The sequence below is a fragment of the Natrix helvetica genome, assembly GCF_964273705.1.
Source record: "Natrix helvetica genome assembly, chromosome: 14".
Classification (NCBI taxonomy): domain Eukaryota; kingdom Metazoa; phylum Chordata; class Lepidosauria; order Squamata; family Natricidae; genus Natrix; species Natrix helvetica.
The window spans coordinates 1,943,972-1,963,426 of record NC_138564.1 but is presented as its reverse complement, the minus strand read 5'-3'; the positions used below and the strand labels follow the sequence as shown (position 1 = coordinate 1,963,426).

The 19,455-nt window shown below is 53.3% G+C and overlaps 1 protein-coding gene across 1 annotated transcript; it reads left to right on the top strand.

The window, feature by feature from the left end:
• The first annotated feature begins 189 nt into the window (after positions 1-189).
• On the top strand, positions 190-18,798 carry ACADS (acyl-CoA dehydrogenase short chain). Its single transcript, XM_081966802.1, is given in 14 exon segments — positions 190-462; positions 4,676-4,789; positions 5,271-5,379; positions 5,861-6,031; positions 6,033-6,058; positions 12,271-12,401; positions 13,335-13,484; positions 13,597-13,708; positions 15,025-15,176; positions 15,522-15,692; positions 15,781-15,918; positions 16,910-17,005; positions 17,711-17,767; positions 17,968-18,798. Coding segments are annotated over 14 exon segments (1,782 nt in total). The 5' UTR covers positions 190-260; the 3' UTR covers positions 18,121-18,798.
• Positions 18,799-19,455: the final 657 nt, after the last annotated feature.

Below are 19,455 nucleotides of genomic sequence, written 5' to 3'. Positions count from 1 at the left end.
CCCGAGGCGACGGGTGAGGAAAGGGCTCGCGTAGGGCCGCTGGAGGCCGCCGAAGGCGGGAGAAATGAAGCGGGATAGGGGAGGGAGGGGCCCGCGCGGGAAGGGGGCGTGGCCTCGTGCGTGCGTGCCCGTTTCCAGGGGCGGCGCCGTCCCCTTGTTAGGCCGCGCGCCCCGCCCCCTGCTGCCATGGCTACCGGCGGGGCCGAGGGAGAGGCGGCGGCCATCTTGGCAGCGGCGGCGGCGGCGGGGCCGGCCCGGCGATGAGCGGCTCGAAGCCCAGGGTGGCCGCGGCCGGGCCCGGCGGGGCGCTGAGTCGCCTGCGCGGGCAGAGGAGCTCCGGGGCTGCCAATGCCGCTGCGCCTCCGCGGGCCGCCCTGCCGCCTCCGAGGACGGAGGCGGAGCTGCTGGCGCTGGAAGCGGTGCGGCCCGAGCACGTCCTGGGACTCGGCCGCGTCACGGAGCGTGAGTAGCCGCTTCCCTCCGCCCGGAGCATCCTTCCCCTCGCCGGCCTTCCTCGCATTCTGCCCGCGCTGCGGCCTCCTCGGCCGGGAAGGGGGTCCCCGGGCGGTCCTCCCCTTTGTGGGGGAGGGGGGTGGAAGGGCCGGAGCCTCTTGGGAAGCCCCTCCGCTCCCCTCGCTCCTGGCCGGGTGTGGCAGTGGCTGCTTCCCGAGGGGGGAGACCCTCGGCAGGTAGGGCCCCCCTCCGCCCCTCCCTCCCCGTTGGGGTCCCCGCCAGGCGCTGAAGGGACGGGGGGGGCTTTGGGGAGGGGGCGCCCACAAGGCCCGATGGCGACGGGAAACAAAGGGGGATCTGCCGGCCTTCCTGATCTCCGACCTGAACCAGCTGCCCCCCCCTTTCCTCCCCTTCGCCTCCCAGCTCCTCCTCTCCCCCGCATGAAGACCCCCTTCCCCCCCCCCGGGAATGCAGCCCTCTTGACCCCCAGAAGCTCCGCCCTTTTTGGAAAGACAGATCTCCCCCTCTCCAGATTCACCCTCAAGCAAGGGGTCTCCAACCTGACTCCCAAAATCCCCCTGGGAAACCATGCTGGGGAAGTTTTAAAGTTGCCAAGGTTGGAGCCCCCTCCTCTAGCTACAGCCCAGACGGAGGGTCCCTCCCAGGTGTACTTCAGACTCACAGTGACGTCATTTAAGGTGGATTTGGGCAGCATTCTCTGCTTGCTTGTCCTGCAAGACCCGGGCAGTGCCAGCAGCAGCACCTGTCAAGGCGCCCATTGCGCCCATCGCACGAAGGTTAGTAACAGAAGGATGCTGCCCGCCTTGGCCATCCCCTTCAGCTGGATGTTTCTCAACTTCGGTTCTGTTCGAGCAGCCCTTGTCCTCTTCGTGATGTAGGCAGCCTGCTGTTGTGTTAGCCCAAACCTGTCACTTCCAGAGAGTTGGTCACGGGAGTGTCAAGATTCCAATTGATGAGTCCAACCACATCAGTAGTTTGTGACGGACAGCTTTCTCAAAGAACTGTTCTACTGAGTACACCATTTTGGCACGCAGGAAAGCAAAACCAACTCTATTTCCCGCAGGTTTAGTGTAATTAAAGAATAGATATTTGCCTCCTGCCATGTCACAGGTCACATTGTCCAGTTAGGTGTTCTGGCGTCTCCCTGGTAACTCCTTCCGCTCTCTCCCTGACACCTGCTGAGATGGCCTTGGTTCCCACAGGACAATCGTCCGACGTTCCAAGCTTCCCCCTCCCCCCATACAGTGTGGCAAGAGGAGAAATGGAAAGATGGTTGCGGCAGCCCAGATCCGTTTCGAAGTTGGCAGAGAGTAACTTCAGTGGGATCCCTTGGAGCTTTGCGTAGTGTCTCCCCAGCCTGCCTTTGTTACACCAAAGGCAATGCATTTTGTTTCATTTTGCTGCTTGTTCCGATTCCTGGATCCGTTTTGACAACTCATAATGAGTCAAAAATGGTAGAGCTCTAAAGGAGGGAAGGGCCAAAACGTCTTTCAGTCAATTTGTTCCCATCAGATTCAAGGTGGATCAGTAGTTGTGTTAGCCAACACAGTGGCATCAAAGTCTGCCTTGCCCACAGTCGTCATCTTCAAATATTTGGACTCTTTGTGCACATCCAAAACAAAGATTTTCAAATTCCACAAGAGAGAGGTTTATGGTATGGCACAGGTGTTGCACTCCATGGCAGGGAATGCCACCGGCACCTCCATCTTGCTCTCTCAGTCTGCTGCTTCAGAAAGACCTTTGTGCTCAAGGGGTGCTACAACCTGTGGCATGAACCAAGACGGCTGGATGAGCATAATCCCACCATTCATGACATCAGTGCACCGGAAGTGGCATCTGAATCAACCTTTTGACTTAGCAGGAGGGATTGCTTGATTCTGTACACCACCTTGGTGTAGTTTTGCAGAAACTGAAAAGGCGTCTCAACCAGATCATGGAAGAAATTGTGTCATGACGTGTCCTGGAGATGACCAGCCTCTCTTCAGGCTTTGAAGCAGAAGTGTGCAGCTTCGGCCATAGCACTTGTATCTTTTTTCTGGCACATGTTGAAACTCTAAACCTTTAAGACATCATTGCCATATCTTTGTGTTCCTTTCATCGTTGTGGCCTGTCTGGGATTCATACTATTTTTTATCTCAGTGTTATTCACATGATTGAACATGAAAGTGTTGATAGTGAGCACCACCAACCTTTGATGCTGCACATGCTTCAATGCTGGTTGATGTAAGCCTGACCTCAGCAAGTAGGCAGACAACTGCACGAAAACTCCCTGGTTTTGTATGTCAGTCTGGATTGCCAACATTTGAGGGGAAGGAGGCCAAGGTAGGACAAGAAGGAATGGATGGAAACTAATCAAGGAGAGAAAATTCCTAACGGCGAGAACAATTAATTGGTGGGATGACTTGCCTCCAGAAGTAGCATCTGCCACAAAGAACAGGAGGTCAACTTATTCTCCAAAGCCCCTGAAGGCAGGACAAGAAGCAACGAAATCAAGGAGCGTGGAACTCAGGAATTTCCTGACGGCGAGAACAATAAATCAGTGGGATGACTTGCCTTCAGAAGTCGCAGGTGCTCTGTCACTTGAGGTTTTTTAGAAGACGCCGGACAGTCCCTTGCCTGAAATGGTGGAGAGTCTCCTGCTTTGGAAGGGATTGGACTAGAAGACCTTCTTTATTCTGTTCCTCTCTCTTGCTAGTGTTGAGGGAGGGCAGTGAGGTTCTGACTAGCACCACCTCAACAATGCCTAGCCATAAGATCACCTTGCAATGTGATGTCGCCAAAAAGGACCCTTGTTGAATTGCTAGGGGGACCACTACAGGATTGTGCCCAGAACGGAAATGTTGTTAAATGGACAATTTGGCTGAGTAGCAACTTCTGGCCTTCCCTGCTGGAGCAGCGTTTCAAAGTCCATGTTGTGATTCTTTGTTTCGGGGGTCACAGAGCTGAGCTCAGCCACTCCGGCTGCTTTAAGTGCATGAGAGATTTCTCTGGCAGAAGCTTTTCGGGTGGCTTGGGAAGCCCCTTTGTGACGACTGCCACCTCAACGGTGTCCCTGTTATCATCGTGGCCCTTTTGAATAGCCTCCAAGCTGAGATTTGAGAGACCTTAACGCCTTTTAGTTTTCCGGAGGGCCCTGAAGGCTCTTGTCCCAACGTTGGGATAGGATTGGGGTTGAGCTGGGGGACGTGTTTTTACATTTGGCTTTATGGATTGCCTAAAATCATTGCATGAGATGGGTGGCCATAAATAAATAAGTATAAAACAAGAAAGAACAGGCTGCTGACCAGGGTTTCTGCCTCGTCGTATCCTGCAGCCAGAGCCTGTGTGTTGAAGGAGCTGGTCCTGGACTTACAACCACAGTGGAACCAGAATATCCATTGTTAAGTGAGCGGTCCCTGATTTTATTATCTTTCTTTGCCATGGTTATTAAGTGAATCACATGGTTATGACTGTTTAAGACATGTCATAAATGCAAGGACCAGTCGCAACTCACTTTTTTCAGATGTATTGCAACTTTGAATGGTCATTAAACTAAGGATCATAAATCCGAATAGTAGATTTACCTGGTAAGTAGGGCTGGTAATCTTTACAAAGTCACAAGATATGTTTGCCCTGACATTTATGTAATGAGTTTGGCTTAAACCTCCTCTGTTTCCCATTTCCCTCTTTCCTTCCACTACAAGATTACTAAAAAAAAAGTCAGACAAAGTAGTTTATGATCTACAATGCTTTGTACTTAAAATTAGTTCTTTTTTGTCCTGACATGAGGTAGGTTTCACTTACTTAGATTTAGGTAGGCTGCTTGTGTTAATTCCTTCTTGACCAGTTATAACTGTTCTTTCACATTTGCGTGTCTTGGCTAAATAATTTGGTGCCACTAGCGAGCTTGATAATTGTTATGTTGCTCAGTTCTAAACCCAACGTTTATTTGGGTGTAGAATCCCTGCCGCGGTGCTTGCGTATGTCTTTGTCTTACATCCTTCCCCTGATTCTTCTCCTTTAACCGGCTGCCTCTCTTGGCCACAGAATTGGTCCGGAGTCTTGGCAGAGACTTCCTAGAATTGTCTGCTGCGGTTGGAAACTCGCTTCCTTGCCCTGAATGCAAAGGCCCTTTGGGTGGGCTGGGCCAGGCAGCCTCTCCATTGCCACCTGAACCTTCAAGGTTGCATTTCAGCCTCCCTTCCGTTTTCCTCTCTTCCAGATTACCTTTGCCGACCCGAAGACAACATCTACAATATCGACTTCACCAAGTTTAAAATCCGGGACCTGGAGACTGGAACGGTGCTGTTTGAAATTGCCAAACCTTCAACTTTAGGTAAGTTACACCTTGTGGTGTAAAGTAATGGAGTCCCGTTCTGAATCGCAACACCCAACTAGGATGTTTTGCTTCCAATGGTAATTAAAAAGGTGGTCTCATAATCCCTGAATCTGTGTTTCCCCTTACTTCCTCTTACTCTGTCATCACTCTTGGGATGATCGGTTTCCTTGAGACCGTTCCGTCTAAATCTGGGTTCCATTCGTTATTCCAGGTGCCACAAAGGCATCAGTCCCAACACTTCACCCACCTAAGCCAAGCCACATTTAGCTTTGTAAGCGTGGTCCAGCAAGGCTGCCTCGGTTGCTCGTTCCGCTTTTCCTGCTCCTGACCTTGATTCTTGACATATTGCAGAGCAGCCCCAGAAAGCCGAGGTGGCTGCAGGGGCTTCCTGGAGTGGCCCCACTTCCCGAAGGGCAGGCCAATAGGAAGCCCCTCACAGCCGGCCTGCTGAGTTTTCTTTAACCGTTAATTCCTGCAGAGCAAGAGGACTACGAGTGTGACCTTGGGGAGGTGGACAGCAGCGCCGGACGCTTTGTTCGCTATCAGTTCACTCCGGCCTTCCTGCGCCTACGGACCGTTGGGGCCACGTGAGTCTGGGCAGAAGCTCAGGGGATGGGCGAGACCAGGGGGCTCCAACTGCAATCAGTCTGGGTGAAAAGCAAGTTCAGGACTTCTAAATGAGCACTTAAAAAAGAGAGAAATCTTAAATCCAAGCCTGGAATTTTGTAGTTTGTACAAATCCAAAGAAAACTATATGTTCCTTGAGGCAGGTCTGCTGTCTTTATTCTTTTTTCTTATTATCCTTCCCACTAATTTGAATTCCTAGTTGCACTGTAGCTGAATCCCTGGGCATCCCCTTCCTAGGCCAGCCTTTCTTTACAACCAGGGGATAAAGATTGGTGGTGAGGGATCCTGCGGGATCCTGTCAAGGGACAGCTGGGCCCTTCAAGGGTGCTCAGCGGCTTCAGGGTCATCTGGAGGGCCGGACTCCAGAGTTGCCACTCCTGTCCTAGACGCGTGAGAGATTCTCCAGTGGTGGCTTCAACTCGCCCCCTTCTCTCCCTGCAGGGTGGAGTTCACCGTGGGAGACAAGCCCGTATCCAACTTCCGTATGATCGAGAGGCATTACTTCAGAGACCGACTTCTGAAGAACTTTGACTTTGATTTTGGCTTCTGCATCCCCTGCAGCAGGAATACCTGTGAGCACATCTACGAGTTTCCTCAGCTTTCAGAGGACCTCAGTAAGTACCTCTTGGGCCTGGTCGGGTGAACCGTCCGCGGGTGAGAGTGGGAGGCTTTGAACCAGGTGAATCCCACAGCCTAAGCAGGGACAGACAGCTGTCTTCGGCCTTCCATACCAGACTCCCTGTGAGCACCGGATTCCTCAACAACTGTCAGAAAATTCAGCCTTTGGATGATTCCTCCATCGTGGTCTCTGCTTTGGTGGGAAACTGCCACTGTCAATGTTTTTTTAATCAATTTTTTATTTTATATTATTTATACATATCAGTGTGTGAATGGTGTGATACCTGGGTATCGTACATTTCAATGCACATAAACATAGTCTTATTACTGCTACATATTACATTCCATTTCCCTTATTTCATGTTATTTATACATGCCTTTTACTGTTACAGGTTCTAATCCCAGTAAGGGTATGGCTAGCTGATGAGAGCTAAATAGCTTGAAATAGATCTATACTAGTCTCCCTTTATTTATTTATCAGCACAAATACAACACAAACATAGCAAAGGCAACATTAAAAATAAAAATATGGTTTTCTGCCTGGATGGTCTTCTGTAATGAGCCGAAAGGACAGAAAGGGGAAGTAGTGAGCTTCCTCCCATATTTGGGCATACCAGGGGTTGTAACACAAACACATACATACATACATACATACATACATACATACATACATACATACGTATCATGCATGTGTGTGTATACACATACATACATACATACATACATATACATACACACACTATTATTCTCCTCTTATCTCTATCCCTATTTTAACTTTTCCCCCCTTCGTATTGCTATAATATTCAAAGATGTGTTTTTCACCTTTTATCTTGTTCATATTTCTTTAGTTAATTCAAACTTTCAACCTTCATTCTTTCATTATTCAATATCTCAATATACAGTTTTAGTATTAATCTCAGTCAATTACTGTATACATTTAAAATGCATCTATTCTTTCCAATGCTTCAATCCATATAATTCTACTGTCAGGGTTCCAAATAGCATCCAAAATTAAATTAGAGGCAAAGGATTCCTCAAAGTTCCAATTGATTAAGAGAGCCATGTTGGCACATCTGGGAAAGCCCGAATCTGAAAGCTTCCTGGTTTTCCCCACCCAGTTAAAAGTTCATGATCTTGCTCCCCATCCATCCCATGGTTCAATCTTCCACTGCCACGCTGACAGCTTCCACCCATCCAGTTCCAGTTAGGTGCAGAGACAAAGGATGACCTTGGCTTTCTAGAAGGAATTTTGTTTTGACTACATAGCATCTAACTGCGTACCATCTCCCCTCCCATTTTCCCACAATAGAAACAGCATAGTAGAATAATAGAAAGTGTTTGATCCAGTTTATGCGCCACAGACGCATAACATTCCATTCCACAGACTTTATCCGATGGTGTGTCACACCCAGCCCATTGAGGGTAAAAGTGGAACATCCATGTGGAGGGGGCTCCCGTATATATGGGGGGTATCCGAAACTGCTGCACCCATCCTTTCAACGCAGGGGGTCAAGGTGGCGCATAAACCGGATCAAACATGAGAATGAGAGTGATGCGCCCAAAAGAAGCATTATCTAAAGAGGAGGCATCCTCGGTGGTTTACCTTATTAACTGCAGCAACTGTACAAGTAACTATGTAGGGGAAACAGCTAAGCAGCTGCAGAGTAGAATGCATGAACATGAACTGGCTATCTGGCGCACAGAACAGCGCTCTCAGATCTGGACACATGAAAGAACACAATCACATATTCAATTTTCAAGAGGCAGAAGTTGTTGCCCATGATATAACAAAAGGGGGAATGCCTGGTTTTCTGATAACAACTCCATCAATGCTTACCAAGCATTGAGGCACCAAGAAAGATCAAAACAGCCAATGAAGCTGATTAATATATCAGATGTGCCTGCGAGAGAGAAGAAGAGGGAAGAGGTGTGGGAGGAAGCCAGAGAGAGGCAACATCAGACAGCTCAGCGTTGTTTCCTGGGCTGAGCAGCCCAAGCTGTGTTCGATAAGGGAGGAAGGAATAGGGGCATCGATTAACATGCCTGGTGTAAAAAAAACAACAAAGCCAATCACAGGTGAGAGGCAGGTCCCCCTTTACTTCACCACCTCTCCAGGGTGGCTGTGGCTCAGTTTGAGTCCTCCGCTCAGAACGGGGCTGCAGAGGTCACGGTCCTCACTTCCGAAGGGGCCAGAAGTACAACCGAAAGTCCCGCCACTGTCAATGTTTTGAGGGAAACAGAAGATAAAGGGTCTTAATATCTCTGAAACCCACAGATTCTCTCCCTGCTCCCTGCTGCTTTCTGCAGTTTTCTAGGCTGCTTTGTGGAGTGGTCTCTGCCTGCACTGCAGGGTCAGCGCCAGTGGCCGCCTCTGCAGGCTGCTTCTGGGCAATGGCTGATGCTCCTCCCTCTCTTTTGCCCCTGCAGTACGCTTGATGGTCGAGAACCCCTACGAGACTCGCTCAGACAGCTTCTACTTTGTGGACAACAAGCTGATCATGCACAACAAGGCCGATTACGCCTACAATGGTGGGCAGTAGCCATTCCAGCCTCGCCTACGGACATTGCGTGGGCCACAGGCACCCTGCCCCTCCTTCCCGCAAGGCTCAAGAAGCAGCATGCCAAGCGGGAAGGGTCTCTTCTGGGACAGTAAAGGAATTCTCTGGGCTGCTGATTCCTTGCTGCATCATGGCTTCTATTGGCATCCTGGTCTGGTGATAACCCCAGTGGCGACCCCTCCAATGGACCAAGCTTGGCTAGAATCCCCTTCCTAATGCATCCCACAGCCCAGAGAGCTGGGCAGGTGCCCGTTGCTCCTCCTGCTGCCTCCGGGCCTGCTTTGCACCTGAGCTGATGTCCCTGTTTGTCAGGGCTGTTTCTCTGTCTTGGGGTCGGAGGGGCCTGGAGGGGCTCAGGGGGGTGGGGGAGGCAGAACTTTGCAGTGGTTTACTCTGGGCCTGTCGGAGCAACAGCAACCCCCAAAGGTCTGGCCTGAATGGTAAGGGGGGGGGGTGTGCCCTGCAGCCAGAGGAGCAGAAGGTGACTCCCTGGCTTCTCCTACCTAGCAGCCCTCACCTGGGAGATGGGGGCCCTCCTAGTCATTCTCCCCTCCCCACTTCTCAATATTGGCTTGCTTCTGGCTGAGAAAAGGCAAAGGCTGCAGGTGAGAATGGACTCCACCCTCTGGCTGGCCTCTCTGGAGGGATGTGGGGCACCCTATGGCACTCAGTCTCCAGAGGGGTGGGACGGGGGCTCCAGGAGGCAATGGAATAGTCCAAAAAGAGCCAACATTTAAACCTCTTAGTTTGGGGGGGGGGGTTAACTAACCCCAACAAAAGAGTTTCAGGTGCAGGACTCCCGTTCTGTTTGAAGGGGGAGGGTCTCGTGGTCGTCCTGGGAAGGGTTGGTGGTGGGAATGGTGGGTTGATACTCGCCCAGGCCTCTGTGGCAAAGTGCCTTTCTCCAAGGGCTTTCTTTCCCCATCCCTCACGGTTAAATCCAGGTGCCTTTGGAACTGCCCTCCGCTGCTGCACGGTCCCCAGGCAGCTCCTCTGGCCTGGAAGCCTCGGAAGGGCTGACCCCCAAGCAGGGGCCGCTCGCAATAACCCCCCCCCTCTCTGCAACTTTTCCTTTGTGCCTTCCTTGCCACTGACTTCCCGGCAATAGGAGGGAAGCGGGGTACGTGGGTGAAAAAAATGGGGTGCTTCCCTGGGAATTGCCAGATGCCCCCCGTGCGCCCCCTGGACCCCAGGAGAGCTGCCTTCGTGCCCCCCTCCGCTTCTACTGGAGCCATTCCGTTCTGCTCTGAAGGGCCCACTCCTTTCTGCCACTCCCGTTGGGCATGCAGGGCTCTGTGGGATGGGAAGATTGTTTCTGCCATGCTGACCAAGGGGGCTTGCGGGGAGGGAGTGGGGCTGCCCTTCCAAAGCAGGATGGGATTAGAAATCCAGGCCTCCCTTGTGGACTGGCTACCTGGGCAAGCGGGTGGCTGGAAAAGGCATGAAATTAAAATGCTGCCATTTCCTCCTTTTTGGAAAAGCGAAAGGGGGGCTCCCCGTTTGACTCCTCCCCCCCCCCTTGAAAGTGAAGACCGGTTCTGGGGAAACCTGCTCTCAGCAATTGGCAGGGGCCTCGGCCACGTTTGGGTCCACGGGTGGTCGTCCTGCCTGGAGCATGCCCCACCTGAGTCCTGCTGAGGGGCAGCAGCTTGGCCACGCACCCACACGCATGCCTCACAGTTTCCCACCCTACGGATATTCTGGAATCCTGTATGCAATGATCTTATGAGTGTTTAGCGCCATAATGCAATGGATTTTCCAAGGGCGGGGAAAGACTGGGGCCAACCTCCCCACCCACCCACCCAGGCATCCCACCCCGATCTTGTGGCTTTGAATCGGCCATTGGCACTTCATGAGAGAGTGTCCATAAAGGGGGCTCTCCCTCCCCACAGAATCTTGGTGTGGCAAGTATGAAATGCACAGGAGACGGTTCCTTGTTCTAATTTTCTTGCCAGGTATTTTTCCATAGAGAATGGCAGAAGTTCCAAAATTGCCCCCTTCCCTGCCTCCAAGTGATTTCCTTAATAGTATGGGTCTCTATCATGCTATCGTTTTTATATCTCCTTGATCTGCAGTAATCTAGCCGACTTGTTTGTATAAAGTGTTCTTTTGTCTCAAGCAATAGTAATTAAAAAAAAACCCTACATTCCACTCTGGTGTTGTGTCATAATGTGGGCAAGAATTCCGTAAATTCAGATTGTGAACTTACTTAGAATTGGGACCAAAAGATACACCTGAAGAGTGCTGGAGGATGTCAACATCCAAATCGCTTGGGAGAGTAGCTTTTTTCAGTAGCAGTTAATAATGATCCTATAAATAGAAAGTTATAACGAGTAGCCAGCACAGGTTTATTAAAACAGATCATGCTAAGCCCATCTTATTTCATTCTTTGACAAAGTGACTAAATTACTAGATCGGCAAAATGCTGTGGACAGAATATACTTAGACTTCAGCAAGGCATTTGACAAAGTAGACCACAACCTGCTTCTTGGCAAGCTAGAAAATGTGGGATAGACAGCATCTCCCCAGATGGATTTGTAACTGGCTGACAAAGCTCCACTCAACAAGTCATCCTTAATGGTACTACATCTACACGGAAGTAGGCAGTGGGGTGCCAGAAGGTTCCATCTTAGGCCCAGGACTCTTCACTATCTTCATAAATGGATTAGAAGGGGGGGGGGGCTCTTTAAGAGGTTTTTAAGGAAAGACTGGACAGCCATTTGACTGAAAGGATCTAAGGTTTCCTACTTGAGCAGGGGGTTGGACTAGAAGACCTCCAAGGTCCCTTCCAACTATTCTGATTGATTGATAAAGAATTCTGAATTCCTTGGTGAGGAGTTAAATGGGATTTCTCGGCTGACCCAGGGATTGGATTTGCTGGCCTCCGTGGTCATTTTCAACTCTGATTATTGCAAAAGGAGGAAAAAGAGAAGCAGGCGGTGGAGCCTATTATAGCAGCCTTCAGGGGTCCAAGAGACGACCTCCTCCTCCTCCTCCTCCTCCTCCCATCCAGAAGCGGAGGAGGAAAGGCCAGTTGGGTTCCGGGGCCTCCATCGGTTGCTCTCCTTGATTTCTGGGGACAATTTGGCAATCCTCGTTTTGTGACCAAACCTCCTGCCCAGGGCTTCGTTTGGATGCAGCAAACGTCCCCGGGAGGTCTGTGCAGTTTCTGGGAAACGGATTCCGACAACCCTCTTACATTCGGGCACAGAAGCTCCATTCAAGGACGGAGCGAGAGAAGAAGCCGCCGTGTCTCCCCGCTTTCTCCCAAGCAAACCAGCCCCGCTTCCGACCCCCTCCGGCAGCTCCCCCATCCCGGGGCAGGACGAGGCTCTTTGGCCGGGACGGGGGGGAGGCTTCTCCGCCGGAGGCCCAGGAAGGCCGAGCCCCCCCTTTGCCCCCCCGCGGGACTCCCAACGGCCCCTCCCCCCACGACAGGGAGGCGGATCCGCAGCGCCCACGTGGCCCCCGCCCCCGCCAAGCCCCGCCCTCCAGTGGGCGTGGACGGAGGCGATGGCGGCGCTGGTGGCCTCGGCGGGGCTTCGGGGCGTCCTTGGTGCCCGCGGAGGTCAGCGGGGCTTCGGGGAGGGACCCGCGGGCGGCCTACCTGGCAGGGGCGGCGGGCGGGGTCGCTCAGCCCCTCTCCCCCCCTTCCTCCTCCTCCTCCTCCTCCAGCGCGGCTGCTGCACGCGGGGCTTCCCGAGACGCACCGGATGCTGCGGGAGACCTGCCGGGACTTCGCCGCCAAGGAGTTGGCCCCTCTCGCCGCCCGCCTCGACCGCGACCACCGCTTCCCCGCCGAGCAGGTCCGACTGGCAAGGGGCGGCGGGGCCGGAGGGGGAGCAGGAGGGGAGGGGGCCGGACTGCTCTGATTGGCTTCCAGGTAGTCCTCCATCTGTGACCATTCGTTTAGTGACCAAAGTGGCTCTTCCAGGAAGTCCAGAGAGCTCGGGGTCACGTGATCCTCTTGGGACTGGGGGGGGGGGCTTCTCAGCCATCAGAGTCAATGGGAAACCAGATTCACTTAACAACTGTGTTACTAACTTAAACCAGTGATTCGCTTAACAACTGTGGTAAGAAAGGTCGTAACTCGGACCAAAACTCTCTCAACAATTGTCTCGCTTAGCAATGGAAATTTTGATCTCCATTGTGGACCTAAGTCGAGGACTACCTGTACTTCAGATTGATTTGCTTCCTGTGGACAAACTTCCTTCTATTTTGCGGGGGGGGGGGGGGCTCTTGGCCCCTCCAGCAGGGGAAAACCCACTTGGCCACCCCCCACCCCCATGCAGAGGTGCAGAGGTGCCTTTTACTTCTCAAGGGGAAAAGCAGCTTCTTTGCAGGAGAACCAAAGTCTCCAGCCACCATTTCCTGTTTCCTGTCCCTGGGTGTCACCTCCACACCTTTTGCCCTGATTTGTGTTGGCTCGGTGTGTCCTTGTTGAACATAAATTGCTCTGAGCTACAAGCAGGGAAGGGCATCATAAATCAGGGTTGAGCAAAGACGTCCCTTTTACACCCTGTAGACTTCCACTGCTGGCATGGCTGGTGGCTCAGGAGGTCCACAGGTCCTAACGTTGCCAGAGCTGCCCAGCCGGGCATAAACCTTCTAGCTTGAGGGTGGATCCCGGATTGTTGCCATCGGCAACTGCCACTAACTTGATGGACACTCGGAGCTAAATTGCTTTGCTGGGTTTCCCCACCCGGTCTTTTCCATAACCTCATTTCACCCACTTCCAGATTAAGAAAATGGGGGCGCTCGGCCTTCTCGCAATGGCTGTGCCTGAAAAATACAGAGGGGCCGGCTTGGACTGCTTGGCCTACACCGTCGCCACGGAGGAGATCAGCCGCGGCTGCGCATCCACCGGCGTTGTCATGAGCGTCAACAACGTAGGTCCCACCGGCGGCCCCAGTGGCCCAGCCCTGCCTGGAGGGGCTCCCCGGGGGCTCAGAGGTGGGGGGTCCCCAAGGGAGATTGACGGGGATCCTTTTGTGTCTTGAGTCGCTGTATCTAGGGCCGGTTTTGAAGTTCGGGTCTGAAGAGCAAAGAGAGCAGTGGATCCCTCCTTTCACCAGTGGGGAGAAAGTGGGGTGCTTTGCCCTCAGCGAACCAGGTAAGTCCTCTCCTTACGACCACAACTGAGCCCAACGTTTCCATTGCTAAGCAAGGCAGTTGAGCAAGCTTCGCCCCATTTTACAACCTTTCTTTCCGGTTGTTAAGTGAATCCGGCTTCCTCATTGTTTTTGCTTGTCAGATGGTCACAAAAGGGGATCACGTGTCTTCGGGACACTGCGACCGTCATAAATACGAGTCAGTTGCCAAGCATCCAGATTTTGACCAGGTGACCATGGAGATGATGCAACGGTCATAAGTGTGAAAAACGGTCCTAAGTCACTTTTTCCAGTGCTGTTGTAACTTGGGTCAATAAATGAACTGCTTGCATAAGTGTCTCTAGGGTGTTGTGCAATGGGGAGGAACGGAGGCTGCAAGGACCCCCCTGGACGTGGCTTCACAGGGGGGGGAGGGCCTCCCCCACCCCCAATTCTTGCCTGAATCGTTGCAATTCCAAGCCTTCGGAGAGCTGAGCAGCAGCACCTTTGCCCCCTGGGCCTCCGCTGTGCCCTGACGCAGCTCTAAACTGCCCCTCAGTGGCTCCGCTTTGCTTGACTGAGCAGAAGCTTCTAGAAAAATTGTAGATGGCAATTAAGAGAGGCAGAACCGGAAGCTCCCTGCTGGGCCTCCCTCCCGCTTTGCATAATTTCTTCCCAAGAGTTTTTAAACATTTAGCCCCGTCCCGCCTTCACACAGTTGCTTAGCAGAGAGTAAGGGGCTCCTGGGGGAGGCTGTGCCCCACACGCCCCCAGTGCAGTTCAGATGCTGCTGACACACAGTCCCCCTCTGTGGTTGCCTGGCAAAGCGCCTGCTGAGCAACGCGGACGTTCCAGCGGAGAGTCTGTGCCCGAGAAAGGCAGGGTGTCAGCTCTGCCTGGTTCGGCTTGGCGCCTCACAGGCACCCCACCATCAAAGGCTGGGGGGGGGGGGGATGACAAGTGATAAAGCCCAGATCCAGTTTGTAACTGTCCCAAGGCCAGGCGCCATGAGAAAATATGTGGATTACCCCAAAGCATCTCAGTGTTTTCAAAATAGTTTGGTGAAACATCAGAGGCAGCCTGACTTTTCTGCAGCCAACACCTTTAGTAAAAGAACCCTTTGCTTTAACCAAACGGGAGTCGAGGGTCTTTCTTTCCTAAGGGACCAGATTGGGGCAGGCCTGACACAGGATACTGTCCACCTGGTGGAGCAGGCCAGGCAGTACTTGCTGGAGAAGAGCAAAAGGCAGCATACTCCCCCCCCCCCCTGCCCCCGATGCACACGGCCTGGCAGTAGCCGCAGCGCCTCTCGGCTGCAGACAGTCTTTTTCTCGCCAAGGAAATGGCAGCGATGCTGGCGCGGCATCCACGGTGGCTCAGCTGGTTGGGGACGAGTGGGTGTTGAACGGCACCAAGGCCTGGATCACCAACGCCTGGGAGGCCTCAGCGACCGTGGTCTTCGCCACCACAGACCGAGCCCTGAAGCACAAGGTAGGCTCCAACCTCAGCCGTGCTGGTCAAGCAGCTGGAGGAATCCGGCCAGGAAGATGCAGTGGAGACCCCAGTGGTCATCAGGCGTCCAAAGGAAGGCATGAAGGTGGTGGGAGGAGTCAGAGGGCCTGATCAGTGGCACAACCTCCCCAGGGATGGTTGCTGCTGGACAAAGGACGTGGGGGGGGGGCTAGGGGGGCTGGGTCCAAGGCAGAGGAGGTGACCCTCCTTGAGGGCTACCTTGGGAGGAGAGGCACCCCCCCCCCCTTCCCCTAGGCAGCGAAAAGTCAGCCGTGGCTTTGGGGCTTCTGGAGAGGCCCTGGGAAAGGCTGCTGTCGGTTGCAGGGCATCAGCGCCTTCCTTGTGCCCATGCCGTGCCCGGGCCTCTCACTGGGGAAGAAGGAGGACAAGCTGGGCATCAGGGCTTCCTCCACGGCCAACCTCATTTTCGAAGACTGCCGCATCCCCAAGGAGAACCTGCTGGGCACGCAGGGCCTGGGCTTCAAGATCGCCATGGTGAGTGGAGTGGGGGAGGGGGCAGGGAGTCCCTCGCCCAGACCCACCCCAAGGCCCCTCCCCCATTGCCTCCTCCTCTTCTCCTCAGCAAACCTTGGACTCCGGCCGGATTGGAATCGCTTCCCAGGCCTTGGGGATCGCCCAGGCGGCTCTGGATTGTGCCGTGGATTACGCCGAGAAGCGGCTGGCCTTTGGCCACCCCATCACCAAGCTGCAGGCCATTCAGGTAGGGGTGGGTGGGTGGGCAGGCCCCCTCCCCCTGCTTTCCTGCTGCTGTTCTCCTTCAAGGGACTCCCGGAAGATGCTCATGGGGTCAGGGAGGGGATTAAGGGGCTTCTGGGCCCAAATGACCAAAGACAAGCCTCGCCCCCCCCCCCCAGTTTGATCCTCCAGCCCCCGTCCCCCCGGATGCTGGGACTGAAGGATGCAGAATAGCAGGGTTGGAAGGGACCTTGGAGGTCTTCTAGTCCAACTCCCTGCTCAAACAGGAGACCCTTTAGTCCTCGATCTACAACTACAATTGAGCCCAAAACGTCTGTTGCTAAGTGAGACAGCTGTTAAGTGAGTTTTGTCTCCCCAGTTGTTAAGTGAATCACTGCAGTTGTTAAGCTAGTCACATGGTTGTTAAGTGAACCTGGCTTCCCTATTGCTTATCAGAAGATTGCAAAAGGGGACCACATGATCCCCAGGACACTGAAACCGTCATAAATATGAATCAGTTTCCAACTCTCTTGAATTTTGATCATGTGACCAAGGAGATGCTGCGACGGTCATAAGTATGAAAACTGATCACTAGTCAATATTTTCAGTGCTGCTATAAGTTTAAATGACCCCCCCGCCCCAAACCAAAGGTTGTAAGTTGAGGACTACTGCAATGGGGGGGAGGGAACTGTGGCCACTTTACTGCCCGTGAACGTCAATTCCCAGAATTCTTGAACCAGCCAGGAATTCTGGGAGTTGAAGTCCAGGTCATAAAATGGCCCTAGTGGCCCACCTCCGCCCTATACTGATCCCATGGGACCTCCCCCGCTCCCCCTTCATGGAGAATGCCTCCTCTCCATCCGTGGGCCTCCCCTTTGTGGCATCCGCAGCCTGCAGCACTGGGGCACCGTCTTCCCTTCAGCTAAGCAAGGGTGGTCCCTTAACCAGAAACCACGCTGGATTAGACTTAATGGTAACCCCTCCCCCCCCCCCTCCCTGGGGTGTTCTGTGTCTAGTTTAAGCTGGCGGACATGGCGGTGGCGCTGGAGGGGGCTCGTCTGCTGACCTGGAGAGCAGCCGCCTTGAGTGACCAAGGAAAGCCCTACACAAAGGTAATCTCCGTCTTTACCAGCTGGAGCATCTTCTGAGCAGCCTAGAAAAAGGCCCAGGAGCGCTCGTAGTCTTCTGAAAGGGCGTAATAATAATGAGCTTCTTTAGCAGGAGTGTCTTAACGTGGCTTTTGTAAGACTTGTGGGAACCTCAATTCCCAGAATTCCCTACCCATCTTTGCTGGGGAAGACCGCCAGAATTACAAGTTCATTTCCAAAACAGAGCATCCCTTGAGAAAGGAATAAGCAGCATCTCAGTAATTTCTTAATAATTGTCAATTGGGAGGGGGCACCTGTACGATCCTGCACTGGGCCCTGAAGCTCCTCCTTGGTGTAAAGGCCCCCCAGCCCTCGCAAGGAAGACTGTTGCTGCTGGGATTCCCAGGCCTTGCAAAAAAGCCAAGTCATAAGCAGCAGATTCCCCTTGGCCAGTGATGTCCTTTGAGCTTGGCTTGCCAAAAATTGAGAAAATGCCTGTCTTGACTCTGCTGGCATCTCACTCACACAGGACCCCATTTCCCCTGCCCGAAAAAAGGAGGAGTTGCATGATTTTTGGAAGCCTAAGAGGCCCTGCAAGAGCAAGGCCCTCTTACACGGCTTCCAGAGCGCCTGGAGGCCTGGCATGTTACCTGTGACACACGTCATATGTGTAACGTGAGCCTCCTAGGGAGGGCTGTGCCAGGTAGCTTCTCTGCTTCCTCTCCCTAGGAGGCGGCCATGGCCAAGCTGTCGGCATCCGAGGCAGCGACTTTCATCTCCCACCAGGTGAGTCCCAGGAGCTCTGATTCTTCAGGGAAGGTTGCATGGCCAACCAGCAGCAGCAGGTGGGTCGCTTTCTGTCTTGTAAGAGGAGAAGATCCTGGCAAAACCTGGGGATTAAATGACTGGGAGACGGGCCCGGTTTGCGGATAGCTGCCCTCCCTCCCTCCCTCCCAGCCGTGCCAGAACCGGTGGTGTTCTTTCAGGCAATCCAGATCCTGGGTGGCATGGGCTACGTGACAGAGATGCCGGCCGAGCGCCACTACCGAGATGCCCGCATCACCGAGATCTACGAGGGAACCAGCGAAATCCAGAGGTTGGTGATTGCGGGGCAGCTGCTGAAGGCCTATCGAGGCTGAAGGGGAGGACAGCTACGGAGGCCTCTGAAGAGGAGGGACGCGGGCCAACCCTTAGGTCAGGGACTGGCTTCAGTGGAGGGCACCCGCCCCTTGGCTCGCCACGGAAGAGCACGGCTGGGCATTCAGCTCCTTTGATGGTCATGTCTCCAATGGAGGTCGAGAAGAAGCACCTGGAGCAACCAGGGGAAGAAGGACCTGGGGAATGGGTGCATGAGCGCCTCGTATCCTCTAGGCCAGGGCGCTCCAACCGTGGCAACTTTAAGACTTGTGGACTCCAATTTCTCAGCAAAGCTGGCTGAGGAACTCTGGGGATTGAAGTCTTAAAGTTGCCACGGTTGGAGCGCCCTGCGCTAAGCTCTAGCTCAGATCTACTCTATCACGGGCCACACAAATTCTACTGGAGCCAGAAATGCCCCGGTGCAGTTTCTCTCTGTCTTCAGTGACAGCTGCAAGAAAGCCGGTTGTTGGGAATCGGATCAGAGGCAAGATATTAACCAGGGATTGGGAAGCGACCCATGGTCCACTGCTGAAACGAAGCTTGAAAAGCTGCTGGTGTTGGTAGCAGAGAGAGAACCGGAGCCCCAAGAAGAGCCCCAAGTGCCTTGTTTGTACCCCAAGCCCCAGAGGCGGGGGCCCTCCTTGATGCAATCAGAATAGACTATTAAATTTGAGCACTGACTCCTTGTATCGTTTGGTTTAATTTCGGTCCTTTCTTGAACCCACATTCAAGGGTCCGGCCTGCTGCTTGCTAGAACTCTGAAGTGGCAGAGGGTCCCTTGAAGCTTCCCAGAGAAAAGGGGGGGGGCTCTGGCTGCGCCTTGGCTCCCCACTCAAAGTGGTTTCCCAGTCAGGCCTTTTTCTCTGAACATTTAACTGAAATTTAACCGTCCCAAACTCGCCCAGCCGGCTCTCGTGCCTGAGGTGAGATGAGAACTCTCAGGCTCCTCATTTCCAGCTTGGAGCTTTTTTCTTTTGTTAATTTTAATTTGTTTTCCCCCCCCATGCCCTGGAGGTTGAAGTCAACAGGTTAGTTGCCAAGGTTGAGAATCGCAAGTTAGCACAGGACATTCCCAGGCTGATGATTTGGGCAGCTTCAATTCGCCTTCTCCAAGATAATCATGGGCTTGTCACAGGCACCCAACTTGGGAGCCTGACCGCTCATGATCTTGGAGCAGAGGCAGCAATTTGAATTTGGGGAACGTTGACAAATCAGGTATCATAGCCTGATTAATGTCGATGAGTCCATCTCAGTCCCCAAAGGAGGCAGAGGGCTCTGAAGAACATCTGTTGAGCCTCTGGCGTTCAGAGATAAGATGCCGAGACACCAGTTGAGGT